Source organism: Grus americana, chromosome 25, assembly GCF_028858705.1.
Source record: "Grus americana isolate bGruAme1 chromosome 25, bGruAme1.mat, whole genome shotgun sequence".
In the NCBI taxonomy this organism is placed as follows: Eukaryota; Metazoa; Chordata; class Aves; order Gruiformes; family Gruidae; genus Grus; species Grus americana.
Genome location: NC_072876.1, coordinates 659,665 through 671,356, shown reverse-complemented (window position 1 = coordinate 671,356; position 11,692 = coordinate 659,665). Strand labels below are relative to the sequence as shown.

The following is an 11,692-nucleotide window of genomic DNA, read 5'->3' as shown; positions in this document are numbered from 1 at the left end:
TTGGCGACAGGGGGTTGAACGTAGTGGGGAAAGGAGGGGAAACGCCTGACCCTCCTCCCAACCCTGCTCACCTGTGGTGGGACTTTGAACCCCGGCATCCTCACTCCATGCTGCGGCCAGGCTAGGATGGGAGAGCAGCAAACTGCAACCTGGACTGAACGTGCAAGGTTTCCATCCGTTCCTCAGCTGCTGGAAGCTCATCGCCATTTTGTGTCCCCAAAGCTGGGGGGACCAAGCTCCCTCTCGCACAGCAGAGCCAGACCCTGGCTGTGCTCAGAGCCCTGCAAACGGGGACAAGGGGGTATTTACTGATTTATCTCTCGCCACCGCTCCTGACAAGCGGGAGGTGACGGCGGAGGGGAGCAGCTGGCAGCAGCCAAGGGGGCTGGAAGGACTGACATAAGTTAGGAAAGGTTAAAAGGGCTGAATCTGTCAGGCTCGACTCAGCAGCAGCTAAAAGGCTGCGTGACTCTGCTCTGCAACAGCATTTCGGGGGACATCGGTGTGCGTGGGCGTCACCCAACGCTCTGGGGACAGGCCACAGGGACATGCTTTAAGGATCCTTGGTTGATAGCATCAAAATTTTATTTTCACCTCTGCAAATCAGGTCATTCATGACATTAACTGTAACAAGCTCATGGTCCACAGGTGAGTCTTGCTCAGCCCTCAGAGGCCCCATCTCTGCTCCCAGGGGATCTCAGCCCAGCATCCAGCAGCTCCAGTCTCAGTCCCACCCGGGACTTGTCACTGCATGTTTTCAGCAGCAGTGCCACCACTTTCTCTTACATGTCCCTGTCTCACAACATGGGTCACCCTCATTGGCCCAGGCACCCAGGACCCCATTAAAGATGGAGTGGGGATGTGACCAGGTTGCCCATGGCTAATGGCCACTTGCCCCACAAGATAGAGCGCTGGGGGTTAGGAGCAGAGCACCGGGGTCATGGTGGGGAAGGGATAACGACATGGGCAGCAGAGGAGCCTACAGTCACCTGGGGTCCCTGCAGTGAGACCCTGCACAGGTGGCAGTGGCTTCTGCTGGGGACATGGTGGCAGCACCAATCCTGCACCCAGGTCCACAGCACAGAGCTGTCCCAAAGGAGTCGAGCTGAACACATGGGCTGCAGGGAGGTTTAGCCCCCACCTCACACCCCTGCTTTGGTGTTTCATGCTGCAGAGGAGTCACCCAGGGCTGCACCAGCCCCTTCCCACAGCTGGGTTTGTGCTGCAGCCCCCCCTGCTCCCAGCCAACCCCCAGCTCAGGGCTGCACCCCCAGAGCGACCCCCAAACCCCCAGCAAGGACCCAGACCAGAGCACCCTCCTCCCACAGCCAGACCCTGCTCCCAGCACGGTTATTACCAGTAGCCCTGAGACACCAAGTCCCTTACCACAAGTGTTTATTCCGAGCTAACATTTATAGACAAACAGGTATTTCCCCTTCCCCCCCCATAGATTTAATAGCATTGTTTATAAATAAACATTTAATGCTGGGAGTTTGCCAGCTTCACCGACAGCAAAGTGCATCGTGGTGCAAGGAGGGAGGTCAACCCCGTCCCTTTTCTGCCTGGGACCATCTTGCACCAGTTTCCAGAGTCCAAATCCAGCAGAGCAGGAGATGAACCCCATGAAAGTGCTAAGACCTGACAGTGTCAAGTCCTTCAAGAGCATCCTTCAGCGCTGGGACCAAGCAGCCTTCACTCCAGGACATCCCTCAATCCCAGAGGCAACCAAAGCTGCTCACTCTGCAGAGCCAGGTGAGGGTTCTCTCTCCCCCAGCCCCAAAGGAGAAAAAGTCCAGGAAAAAAAAAAGCAAGCACTACAATTTCCTCTTTCGGTGTCATGCTTGCTGGTGAGCAGGACTCCATCCCCAGAGCAGCCCACCACAGCCAGAGCAGGCAGCTCCCCAGCCCGTGTCAGTGTTGAAGGAGGCAGGAACCTGGGAGCAAACGGCACCACACAACAAACCAACAACAAGGTAAGAAAGTGGGGGGTGGGTCAGCAGAGTCCAGGGGACCCCAAAGCCTCCCCGGTAACATTGGTCCCACAACAAGCTCAGCACTGGGGACCTCCAGCGGGTTTGTCACCATCTGCAGCCTGTCTGACAGGTGACAGCACTGGTGAGTCACCCAGAAGAAGGGCTGTCAGGGAACAGCATTTCCTCTCTCAAGCAGCGGTGGGAAGGAGCAGCCCCTGCGTCACCCCGCTTCCATGCATGGATGAGGGTTGGCCACCGCTGGGTTCATCCTGCTGGGAAGAGGGCCAGCAACCAGGGTGTCCTCAGGACCAGGCTGTCCCAGGGCTCTGCAATCTGTACCGGTGACCCTTTCTTGAGGATATCTGGTGCCACCAGGTGGCTGGGACACAAGCATCCTCCATGGCTGACCATCAGGCAGGGGAAGGACCACAGCTGGACAGCAGGATGGTGCAGGGATGATGCTTGGCCCCACCAACACAGGGCAGAGGACACACTTTCTTCTCTGCAGGCAGGGCAATGCTTTAGTCCCACCAGGTCCATTTCAGTCCTCCTCCATGGGACTACAAGCCTCAACACAGGCTACTCCTATACATTGCACACAGGGAAGGTCCCTCAGGACCCCAGAGCTACTCATAAATAGGGAACTACAGACTCTACATTGCTTCATACAGACAGCTTACACAGTACAGAGTGGGGGAAAAGAGCCACGGACACCCCCAGGGCACGTCAGCATCAGCAGCTGTCCCCGATGGCAGAGGAGCCGAGTACCACCAGGTCACGGCTTGGGCTTGTCAGGGACAATCTTCCGCTTGGAGCTGTAGAAATCTGAAAGGCAGAAAGAGAGGGTTGGAAAGTGCCTCCAGCCCATCAGGAGCAGTAGGACAGGAAGAGGGAGGTGTCCCCAGAGAAGGACCCCAAAACCCAGCCCAGGTGGACTCTGTTTTAGAGTCATCCACCCAAAGCTGTGTATTCCTGGAGAGAAGAGCCTGTAGGTCTCCATCTCTTCTATTTGGTCTCACCTGTGCTTCTACCCCAGCCCTTGATCTTAGAGGACAGGCTCAGGCCATGGGAACTGAGGGTGATGAACTATTTTGGGGCACATTCAGCTATAATGTGGTCCCATCCCCATGCCTGGGTGCAAGAGCCTTGCCTGGATCCTAAGTCCCCTCCATCTGTCCCTACTGGGAAAGCTATGACACCAGCAATGCCACCAAGCATGCATGAAGTGACACCAAGCCTCCAGCACTCACCTTTGATGGTGGTCTGCCCACGTTTCAAGCTCTGTGGGGAACCAGCCCTGTAAACCTCCAAGCTCTGCTGAGACCCCTCGGGGCAAATCCTGCCAAGACAGTCCTTGGGAGAGACCTTGCGGACCAAGGAGCTCCTGCTCTCACTGCTGGTGACCTTGACCAGGTTGTGAACCTCCTGGGGCAGCTGCTCAGCCAGAAAGACCCTCTCCCACTTGAATTGTCCTTCCAAGGGAGTCTCCGTCTCAAAGTTGAAGTTCCAGCGCTGCTGAGCTTCTTCCAGGTGTTGCTTCAACAGTTTCTCAGAGTCATTCTGGAGCTGGTGATGGTCCACAGGGCCAAAGAGGTTCCTGCACACCTTGCTGCTGCATGGCACCTGCCTGGCCCTGCTCTGAGACAGGGGCATTGTGATGGCTGGGAGGAAAGCAGAGCAAGTTACTGGTGTGTTGGACAAGCCACAAGCAAGCCCAAGGGCCAGCACAGTTGCTACTAGAGCAACGCGCACAGTAGCCAAGGTGGGACAAGGTGCGTTGGGCTCTGCAATGAGGCAGCCCAGAGGGGACCTCCATCTGCCAGTACTCATCTTGGACATTTGGGATTTTAGTGGTGTCTTGGGCAGGGACTTGAGCATGACTGAGGTCAAACACAGCCTGGTGTGATGCAGAAGGATGGGGAAGGTGCAAATGTTGATGTTCCCCACTCCTCCTCCAGCAGGTAAAGCCCTGCCGGGGCAGAGCATCTGGCACCTTGATGCTGCCACCGGCTCCATCCACAACCCCACCGCGTTCCTGCTTCCACAGGCACAAGGCAAGTTGGCACATGGGCAAGTGAAGCAACAGGATGTTTTTCTGGCCAGTTTCTTCATCTCAAAAACCCAGGTCCGGTGGCAAAGAAGCCTTTTAAGCAACTGCAAGAACATGCCACAAGCTCGACCACTTTGTTAACCACCCTCCTTATCTGCAAGAAGCTGTTGGGTAACCAGAGACAAGACCCTGTTTGTTTGTTTTTTTTCAAATCGGTGCCAAAAGCCTTGACCTTCACAGTAAGTGGCAAAGCCTTTCCTTCCAAGCGGTCCTCCCCCTTACACATGTGTGAGGCTAATGAATCCCCGTGCCACCCGCGGCTATGAGGAACCTCGTTATCAGAGCAAAGCAAACAACGCTCTGGGATTTGACGGCTTTCGGAACTAAGGCTTGACCCCACTTGGATAGCCATGCTCGTTAAATCTGCTTTAAAAAAAGATTCATAGAAATAAAATCCCTGCATGCAAGCCAGCCTGGTCATTGCCCACCCAATCTGGGACCACAACAGACCCCCAGGCTTGCACCCCCCACCCCAGGGATGGGGTGTTCAGCCTCCCGCAGGGAGAATTCCTGCAGAAATTCAGCACCCTCAGCCCCTCCGGATCGTCTGTGCCACATTACCAGGCACGGTGCCGGCACGGCCCGCCAGCGGGTGGCTGGAGAACCTCCGGTCCCCGGGGCCACCCCGACTCTCTGCCCCTGCCCCGCTCCCAGCCCAGACTGAGCATCCCCGAGTAAAAATAGAAATCCAGCTTCCTATCTCCTGGCAGTCAGAGCGCACAAACAGGGTGACCTCATTGCAAGGCAAGTCTCAGCATGTCCAGGCAAGCCCTGGCAGGTAGCAGGCAGGGGCCATGTTTCAACACCCTGACCGGACACCCTCCAGCCCTCCCCACCTGTGTCAAGCACCCATCTCCCCATCCCCAGGCCACCGCCGTGGCCCAGGTGCCACCCTGGAGCCCCGCACCCCAAAATAACAGCTTCGCCCTGACTCATGATTGCAGATTGCCAGAGCCACCAAACGGGGCCAGGGAAGGACAAGGGCCAGGTCACCGTCCCCTCCCGTGGGGCTGGCGTTGCTTTGAGCAGCCTCTCCAAAGCTTCAAGGCTTCCTGCAACACAGCTGGAGAACCCCAAGACCAGGGCAAAGAGGCGATGCAGGTGCACGGTTGCATTAAAACCTCACCCAGCTTGGAGATGAAGGCACTCCCAGGGACACACACCCCCCCACCAGCCCCACAGGCACCTGCAACACCCGGGACCAGTTACACCAGTTGGTGAAAGGCTTTTGGGGAGCAGGAGGGGCTGGGAACACCCACACCCGGGCGCGGCTGGAGCCAGCAGCCGCTGTGACCCCACACCAGGTGCCTCCCTGGGGGAAGGTGCAGAGAACACCCCGCTCATGACACCGATGAACCCGTGGGGCTCTTCAGCCGCCGGGGTTAATCCGGAGCCCTGGGGGGGGGGAGCGCAGGGTGGTGTCCGGCTCCCAACCGCCGAGCGGCCGCCCCCGCCAAGCCCCGCGGGACGGCGGACACGCAGGGATGCTCCGCGGCGGGGCTGCCCGGCCGCGCCGCGCCCCGCACCGCGCCCCGCCGCCGCCGCCGGGGGGCGAGCGCAGCCCAGACCGGGGCTCCGGGGCTCCGCGCCCGCCCGGGGGGCTCCCCCAGCGCCCACCCCCCGGGGCCAGCCGCCCCCAGCCCCGCCACCGGGAGCGGCGCCGCTCCCTCCCCCGCGCTGGGGACGCGACCACCGGGGCGAAGCCGCCGCCCGCTCCTGGTGCGGCGCTTCCCCCCCCACTCCCGCTCCCCCCCCGCCCCCGGGCAGGGAAGGGAAGGGCCGGACCCCCCGGCCGCCCCCGCGGGGCCACCCCAGCGCTGCCGCACTCACCGTCGCGTCGCGTCTCCCGGCGGCCGGTGCCCGTCGCGTCTCGCCGCGTTTTATACCGGGGCGGGGCGGGGCCTCTCCGCGTCGCCCGGGATTTCCCTCCCGCCCCGCCCCGGGCTCGGCCCGGCCCCCCGGGGCAGCTGCCTCCGTCCTGTGTCCCCCGACCCATCACGGTCCCCGGTCCCGGGGGTGCGCGCGGTCCCCGCGGGGACGGGGTGTGCCGGGACCTCGGTCACCGGGTGCGGGGTCCTCCATCCTAGGGGAGCGCAGGGAACCCCCCCAGGGGCCCCCCATCAGGGGGTGCAGGGAGCCCGTTCCTAGGGGGTGCAGGGAGCCCACTGTTAGGGTATACAAGTCCCCCCCATCAGGGGGTACAGGGACCCCCTTCCTAGGGGATGCAGGGACCCCCCCATCAGGGGTACAGGGGTGCCCCCTCCCCATGGGGACATGCAGGGACCTTAGGCAGCGGTGCTTCGGCTGCCTGGATTGGGGGGGGGGGGTGCTCCACATCCCACCCAAGCTTTCCTGCCCACCGGATCACAACTGCAGAGGATTCCAGAGGGAAAGGGGGATAATGGATTAAGGAAGGGGGAACTCTCTCTTCCTCTCGGGGGTGCCCACCTCAGAGCCCCAGGATGATGCTCCGCTGGTCCCCAGCCCTGTCCTGGGCAGCACAGGCCACCCCAGCCTCTCCTGCCAGATTTTCTCCTCCAGGCCTGGCTCTGCTCCGCCAGCTGAACCCCCCCGGCACCCACTGTGGCCAGAGAAAAGCGTTTGGGGAAGGATCTGCTGGTCTGAGTCCTGCACCGGGCAGGATGATGAGGAGGAACAAGTCTGTGCATGTCCTGCAGGAACCTGCGGGGAGGATTCGGAGGGATCTGTGGCTTATCTGGAAAACCCACCCAAGTCCACAGGCTGGAAAGGTCTGAACCCAGAGCAGCTCCTGCCAGGGTTGAACTGCAAGGCTGGAGCACCTGGGAAGTGGGTCTGACCCTGCCCCATGGCGTGAGAGCTGATGCCCTCGGGGTCAGCTTGCCCCAGTGCACAGGGGGCCGATTTCTGCAGCACCCTCTCAGCACGGCATAAGCTGCCCCGGCACCGTGGGCATCGTGACTTGGGCAGCAAGGTTGCAAACACAACGTACTCCTGTGGGGTACCAGAACGTGACAGCACACTTCCAAGTGACAAAGACCAAGTTAAAGAGGTCCCTTGGGAGTGCCAGGCATCCTCGAAGGCCCCTGGAGCCTGGGGGTGTTGGGGGGGCTGAGCAGGACCCCTGGTGTGCAAAACACCCGTGCATTTCTCGGCTGGACCAGCAGCTTCCCACCGGCCTGAGCAGCTGGAGAATATGTTTGGGCATGCTTGGCTGGAGGCTGCCACGGGCTGCAGGAGTGTTTGCCACCACTGGGCCCCCCTCTGTGGTGCTGGGCCAGGCCAAGGTGCTTGCATTTGGGTCGGCGGTGGCTGCTCGTCCCCTTGGCTGCCCCTGGACAGGCACGGTGGGATGCGGAGGAAAGGTAAGAGGAGGATGGGGAAAGCGTGAAAGCGTCCTAAATTAATGCTACACGCTGCAGAAAATCCATCCTGGCAAAGCTGGGGATGCTCCTGAACTCAGACTGCCTTTCCGTTCGTAATACGCAGGGAGAGGAGGGGGCGAGCCGGAACAGCCTTTCCTCTCAGGGAAGCTGTCACCGATGTTTCCACGTGGGAATGATTTTTGCTCCTGGTTGCAAAGAGCAGCTTTTAGAGCCGCACTGCAGAGGGTTGGATGCATCGCTGTGCGGTAGCAGATCCTTTCCTCGCCGACCGTCAGCTCTGCTCCAGCTGCAGTTTGTTGGTTCACTCCCTCCGGATGCGAGGAGGACGCGATTGGCACTGAAGGGAAGCCCAGCACCATCCCAGCCGCAGCGCCGTGGGCATCCTCCCCCCCGGTCAGCGCAGCCTCCAGCTGCGAACCGGGACTCCCAGATGAGGCAGCATTTACCAAGAGGATGCTCACTGCTTATTTTTTTTTTTCTTCCATAAAAGTCCCTCGAATATGCAATGGGACCGTCAAAACCGGCAGCTTTTTAAATTAGCGCCTGAAGTGGCAGAGGAAGGAGTGGCCTCGCTTGTGCAACCTGCAGCGAGCTCCAGCAACCGCTGATGCAAGAGTGAGGGAATAAAAAAGCAAAGTGACACGACATAACCGGCCAGCCCTAGTTACACGGGGGATGCCCTCCAGGGCAAAACCAGCCAGAAAATAAATTGGATGTGGATTTTCCTTAAGAAAGTAACTCTACAATTATTTTTTGGTGGGGCGGGGGGTTGGTCCCTGTGCCCCGGGATGGGGGCGGGGGGGTGGCAGGTTTCTGGGTGTTGCAGATTCGGCTGTCACTCCCCGTCCTTGTGCCCCCACACCGGGAACCGGGGAGCTCTGGCTGCATGGCACCGGCATCGGAGGAGACCTCAGCAAAGTGGGTTACTGGAAATGGGAAGTGGGGAGAGAAACAGCGTCAGGGCCTGGGTCAGAGAGTCCATGGTCAAGTCTGCAGTGGCATCGTCAGAAAAAAGGGGAAAAAAAAAAGCGTGATTAATACAGAAGGCAGTACAGGAACTTTAAAAAAAAAAAATCCCAAAGGTGACTCATGAAGTTCAGCCCCAACAACACGTAGTAGGAGGTCGGAAGCACGGGGCTGGGGACTGGGATTGGCCTGTTTCCTTCTCACCATTTACAGCCACCCTGTCAGGGCTGTCACCTCTCCCGTCCCTCCCCAAGGGGTGTCCCAGACCCCCACCCGGGAGGGGTGTGACTGTGGCAGAATCCGGCCTTGTAATTTGCTTGAAAAACCCATCCTAATGCCTGGAAGCAAAAGGAACGTATTAAATGACCGCGTATTTCATAGCCTTCAAAGTAACCTTCTTCCCAGCACCAGGGACACCTAAATCCCGAGCGGCAGGGACCCTCGGGAGTGTTTCCTTCCCGGTGGATCTCCCCAGGTGGGTCCCGCAGACACCGAGGGGAGAGGAAGCCACTGCAGACACGGATGCAAACACATTATTCATGGTGGGCAGAGTCGGCGCGTGACTCAGCCTGTCCTCAGAGCCGGCACGGCCGGGGTTTCGTCAGGGGAACGTGTCCAGGCACATCGCCTCTGACACCAAGTTTCATCCTCTCCAGGGACACGGGGAGCAGCACCTCCAAAAATCAAGGGGATGTGGGTGGGAGCTTCAACTCAGAGTGGAGGAATGGTTTGAGTTGGGTGAAGAAATCAGGGTTTGGATGGCCCAGCCTTGGGTGAGGAGGAGGAGAATGGGGAAACACAGCTTTGGGGAGCCACGTAAGGTAATCCTGACCCCAAAGCGAAGAACCAAGCGTTGTGCCAAGGAAGGACCTTGGCGCGTTTGATGGGAATCACATGCTGAGGTCCAACCCATGCCCATAATGATTGTCTTAAATGCAGTCAAATGCCCACATGTAAGGATTTTATAAAGGTTGAATACAAAATGTCATTCATATATATAAGTACATGGTTGACCTGGAAACTTTTTCCCAGACAGAAGCATGCCAGCGCCCACCGCAGAAATGAAGAGATCCTTGTGGTTCCTCACCCAGCAGCAAGGATGGTTTGGAGGTTTGGTGGTCAAAGGTCTAAGTGAAGTGGGGTTTTTTTTTTGGGGGGGGGTGATAATGTAATAATAATCCTGTTAGATCAACCAATGTAGGGGGAAGAAACAGAAAAGACAGATGAGCATCCTTCAGGGATGGAGTCAGCAATGACAGATCAGGGCACACTGTTATTTTCCAAGGGGGGATAAACATAAGCTCTGCAAAAACCTGAATTTCTGCCCAGGGAAATAACCTGAGAATGGGGGAACTAACACAGGACGTCCACCCCAGCATGGAGAGTGGGGACGAGCACACGGCATTTGGGGTTCAGTCCTGCAAAATGCACCATCCTGCACCCCGAAGGTCAGCCCCGGGGCTGTCCCCCACCTCCCACGGGGCACAGGGGTGACTCTTTCCCTCCTCCAACAGCCGTTACTCGCAAGAACACCCCAGGCAGGTGTGAAATCACTCGGCTCGGGAAAGCAGATCGACAGGCACTCACTATAGGTGTAAGTGGCTCTGCTGGGGACAAAGCCCCGAAAGAAAGCTCCACATATTCAGGCAGTAAAAACCCTCTTCAGCAGGATTCAAATCTCCAAGATTTTTTTTTATTATTATCTCTACTAACAAGCTTTTTTCTTTTAAGTGGGAAACGTGAAGGCTCTTAATGAAACACTCACGCTCCAGCAAAAGTCTAAATGAACCCAGTGTTCGGCTGAATGGCGTTTATATCCCAGCGAAGACTGTTTTCCCATCAGCTCTTTGAAGTGCCCAATTAAGTGATTTTATACTAATAGGATTTTCCCAGGAAAGAAAGACAAGAATGACAAAACGCTGAATGCTTGATTAACTCTGCCCCTAAAAGAACTCAGATCGTGTTAATTGACTGTTTCCCTGCCATATACAGCCCTTGTTTGCTCCATTTATGAAGGCATTTTGATGAGACACCGGACCCAGCAGAGTGGAAATAGAGTCCCACCAAGCACAAATGGGGGATGAGACAGTCCCTAAAACAAGGCCTTTGCTTACTGGAAATATTCCTGGATGCGGGAGCCAGGCTATGAATCGGTTGCTTCATTCGGCCCCTCACTCATTTTCATCCAAGATTGTTTTTAGCCCCATTCATAGTCATTAATGTAATTGCTTCACTGACTTTCCATGAGCAGCTTGGAAGCTTTGTGGGTTGGTTTTTTTTTGCTGGCAGCAAAGGACTTCATTGTTCAGAGCCTGGCGAGGACGGCAGGGAGTACCTGGCTTCGAACCTCGGGCTCGTTTGCCTGTTTATTTACTTGCTGCTGCACCTCATTGAGTACGACCCCAGAGCAAGGCGGGACTGTGCAGATGACCGGCACTCATGGAGGGGACACGGATGCCCCGCTGGGAATCGGGATGACCGGCTCCAGCCTTTTTGCAAAGCTCCTTGTAGGGAATAAGGTCCATCCAAAATGTTCACAGGGTTGGTTTTGTTTTTTTTTTTGCAGCCAGCTCTTCCCTGCAGGCACCTTGGCGAGGGCAGGGGAAGCTTCCCGTCAGGGTGGCAATGGGCAGGGGGAGGACAGGGACTTCTCCAGGCTCACCAGGACCTTCCACAGCAGGATTCACCGCGTGGGTGGGAATAAGCAAGTGGAGCATGGGGCAGAATTGCTCCCATCCATGTGGTGTACGGGGTCTCCAGCCCTCGGCAGCTCCTGCTGCAGTCAGGCCCATGGGAAGCTGTCGAGCGATGTAACTTCTTCCCAATGGATGACACGTGTGGCACAGTGCTGCTGATGAGGGATTCGCTGCTCCCCAAGCCATGGCGTTGCTTGAAATCCACCGAGAGCACGATCTGGCCCTTTATAGCCAAGCGTGAGAAGGAGGTGACTATGGAGCTGTCGACTAATGCTTGCTCACCATGTGTGCTTTAAAAATAATCCCTGATTCGGTGGAGCACTCTCTGCCCAGAGCAGTCAGACAAAAGGATGGGGCATCTGCAAGGCAAGTCTCTGCTCCCGCTTGCAGAGGCAGCGACACCAAACTCCAAACGTCTTTGGGAGATGGGTGCCGGCCTGCTCGCCCACCCCAGTGCCCGCCAGCGCTGCCAGGTGGTGGCTCACCCTGTGTCAGCATCCCCCCCGCCGGCGTTTTGGGAATCCTGTCACCTTGGGTGAGGGCAGGCACGGGGTCGTGATTCACTTCACCCTTGTGCTGGGG

The 11,692-nt window shown here is 57.8% G+C and overlaps 1 protein-coding gene across 1 annotated transcript; it reads right to left on the bottom strand.

The window, feature by feature from the left end:
* Window positions 1-1,378: 1,378 nt before the first annotated feature.
* Window positions 1,379-6,028, bottom strand: CDKN1A (cyclin dependent kinase inhibitor 1A). Its single transcript, XM_054804150.1, has 3 exons — window positions 5,914-6,028; window positions 3,224-3,634; window positions 1,379-2,798 (listed from the first exon to the last, which is right to left on the bottom strand). Exons 2-3 carry the CDS (start codon window positions 3,624-3,626, stop codon window positions 2,749-2,751), a joined length of 453 nt encoding a protein of 150 aa, XP_054660125.1. The 5' UTR covers window positions 3,627-3,634; window positions 5,914-6,028; the 3' UTR covers window positions 1,379-2,748.
* Between the last annotated feature and the right edge of the window lie 5,664 nt (window positions 6,029-11,692).